The following is a 2,611-nucleotide window of genomic DNA, read 5'->3' on the forward strand; positions in this document are numbered from 1 at the left end:
GATTAATCGTGATTAATTCACAGCTACCTCGGAATTAATTGATTAAAATGTTTAATCATTTCACAGCCCTAATTTTTAGCTGTTTTTACTTGAAGTTCAGTTGATAAATGAAGGAAAATCTGACCTGTTAGTGATGAAATAAGGATTAGTTTTGATCATTTTTCTGAAAGGTTCAGTTTTAGTATTTGTGTGTTTTTAGCCTGCAGCTGTCAGCAGGTGATTCCTTTAAGGCAGGGGGGAGGAGGAGGAGGAGTGGGGGGGTCGCCACGTCTCACCTCCTCATCAGGCATTCTGTGGAGCAGACGGATGAGGAGGCAGCTGGGAGCAGCATGCAGCTCATCCTTCCTCCACTTTGTGTTCGGCTCAGGAAAGCCGTCTCCTCCGTCGCAGGAGGCCAGAGGAGCGATGCCATTTTCTCTCCACTTTGCAGGGGATCATGAGCGCCGAGGGGGGAGATGCGGGTCCAGCGTGCCGGGAGGAGGAGGGGGCGGCTTCGGCCGGCGCCCACAGCTGGGAGGAGAGCGAGCCGCTCCGGTACCAAGGACGTCCGCGCCCAGAGGAAGAGGAGCAGCAGCAGGAGGAGGAGGAGGATGCAGGAGGGGATGCGTCTGGAGCTGAGGCGGAGGAGGAGAACGGCGGGAACACTTCCAGCGAGGAGGGGGCGGTCGGGGGGCCAACCTGCAAGGTGATGCATTCAAACTGCAGCAGCGAGACGTGCATCCCCACCCCCAGCTGCAGGATCTGCTTCCAGGGTGCAGAGCAGGTGGGTGTTCTGTGGGGGGGGGTTAAAGTGAAGGTGAGCTGCCCTCTGATTGGCTGAGGCAGCAGCTGCTCTAATTAAAGTGATGTAAACCTGCTGAGTGGCTGCTGACTGCACCGAGGGGAGGGTCAGTGTGGGAACTGTCCGAGGTGCTGAGGTCCTCAGTGGTCCTGCTTTTCTGTTTCCCTGTTTTTAGGCTAAATTTCAAAACCCTGCTCAGAACATCGGTCTCTGTCCTTCCTCCTCCTCCTCCTGAACCCTGACCCCTGACCCTTTAAATCAGGAGGCCGTTCGTCTGCAGGKCTTCCTGAAGGCAGACGTGGACGTGCACAAATGCATGTGTGAAACCTGATGCTGTGCAGCTGCTCAGCTGCTGACAGCAGTCAGCCCGATCAGGGACGGTTCCACCCGGCCCGATCAGGGTCGGTTCCACCCGGCCCGATCAGGGACGGTTCCACCCGGCCCGATCAGGGACGGTTCCACCCGGCCCGATCAGGGACGGTTCCACCCGGCCCGAGCTGAGAACACAGAGAGGAGCGAGGGCGGTAAAGGCCTAAGTGAATATCCTGTGTTTGTGAACGTGGGCTACAGACTATTAGCTGCTCAAATCTAATAAACTGGACCTCCAGGTCCAGACTCCGATCTGACTGGAAGACAAGAGGCTGCGAGAAACTCTGCTCGTCGAAGAGAAAAGAGATGGATTCAACACAAAATAATATGTTTTAATCACTTTGTTTTAGATTTTAATAGAACCTTGTTTTTCCCAGATTTACTGAAACACAACTTCTGTTCTCATTTAGAAGTTGTCTGTTTGATGCTGAGCTGAGAGCTTTAAACAAGTTTATTTCACAGGTTTTCAGTGTCTGGAGTGAATTACAGATAAAAGCCACAGGCTGCCTTTTCATAAAACTTTATTTTATCATAAATCCCAAATTTTTGTGAGAAATATRCAACAAAGTTGAAAATGTGTATTTCTTCAGTAATAAAACTGGTCTTTGAAGGAATGATTATCATTCACCACCATGCGTGTTGAAGTTTCTCGTGACCTGTTTGGTTCTCGGTGTTTCAGCAGGTTTCATGGCAGAAAGGACTCGTCTGATGAGTCACTTCTGTTTGTAGAATCTGAGATCAACCCTGAAGCTGTGAGCTGTCAGGAGGAAATGAAAGGTTTGATAATTATTGTACAGCAGAGGGAGGATTCTGTGTGGAGGAGTGGTTTGTTTCATCTGTGATCATGTTTGATGTTGGTTTTTGATCAAACTCGGCCTCGGTGCAGGGCTGACCTGCAGAGCCTCTGAGGTCCTCTTAAACCCACAAGGTTAATATGACACCATGAAAAACGAGCTCTTTGACCACTGACCTTAATATAGTATTAATATGCCCCTCAGGGCCCGGTCGGCAGGTCAGAGCTGCAGCAGGAACTCCTCCAGGACAGGAGAGGCTCGAGGTCCGGGTGTGGTGATTAATGTCCTGCTACTGTTTCTTATTAATATCTGTGAGAGTGGGAGCTCTGAGGAACGGTCATTGATTGGCCAGGCCCGCTGGTGGAAGCAGTCGTGTTCGTTTCTGTTTGATGATGAATGAGCTGCTGGGAGGAAAACGCACCAAACTCAGGCTGGAGAAATGAGGATTTCTTYGAAGCTCTGATGATGAAAATGAATCCTGGACAGGATCAGATCAGTTTCTGTCCAGTCCTGAAACGACTAAAGGAAAATAAAATAAAAAATAAAAAAAATTGAACAAATGCGGTATTAGAGGACCAGCATTACAGTGGGTGTCTACTAGGGCTGTGTATTGGCAAGAATTTGGCGATACGATACATATCATGACAGAGGGGTCACGATACGATAT

General features: G+C 49.7%; 1 protein-coding gene across 1 annotated transcript in view; it reads left to right on the top strand.

The window, feature by feature from the left end:
• Nucleotides 1-263: 263 nt before the first annotated feature.
• Nucleotides 264-2,611, top strand: part of marchf11 (membrane-associated ring finger (C3HC4) 11) — a gene marked incomplete in the record, with an annotated part of 6,606 nt that continues 4,258 nt past the window's right edge. The window contains 1 exon segment of the mRNA XM_014022023.1: nucleotides 264-764. Within this exon segment, the coding sequence (XP_013877477.1) occupies nucleotides 437-764 (328 nt within the window).

This window comes from Austrofundulus limnaeus, unplaced genomic scaffold (assembly GCF_001266775.1).
Source record: "Austrofundulus limnaeus strain Quisiro unplaced genomic scaffold, Austrofundulus_limnaeus-1.0 Scaffold315, whole genome shotgun sequence".
NCBI classification, from domain to species: domain Eukaryota; kingdom Metazoa; phylum Chordata; class Actinopteri; order Cyprinodontiformes; family Rivulidae; genus Austrofundulus; species Austrofundulus limnaeus.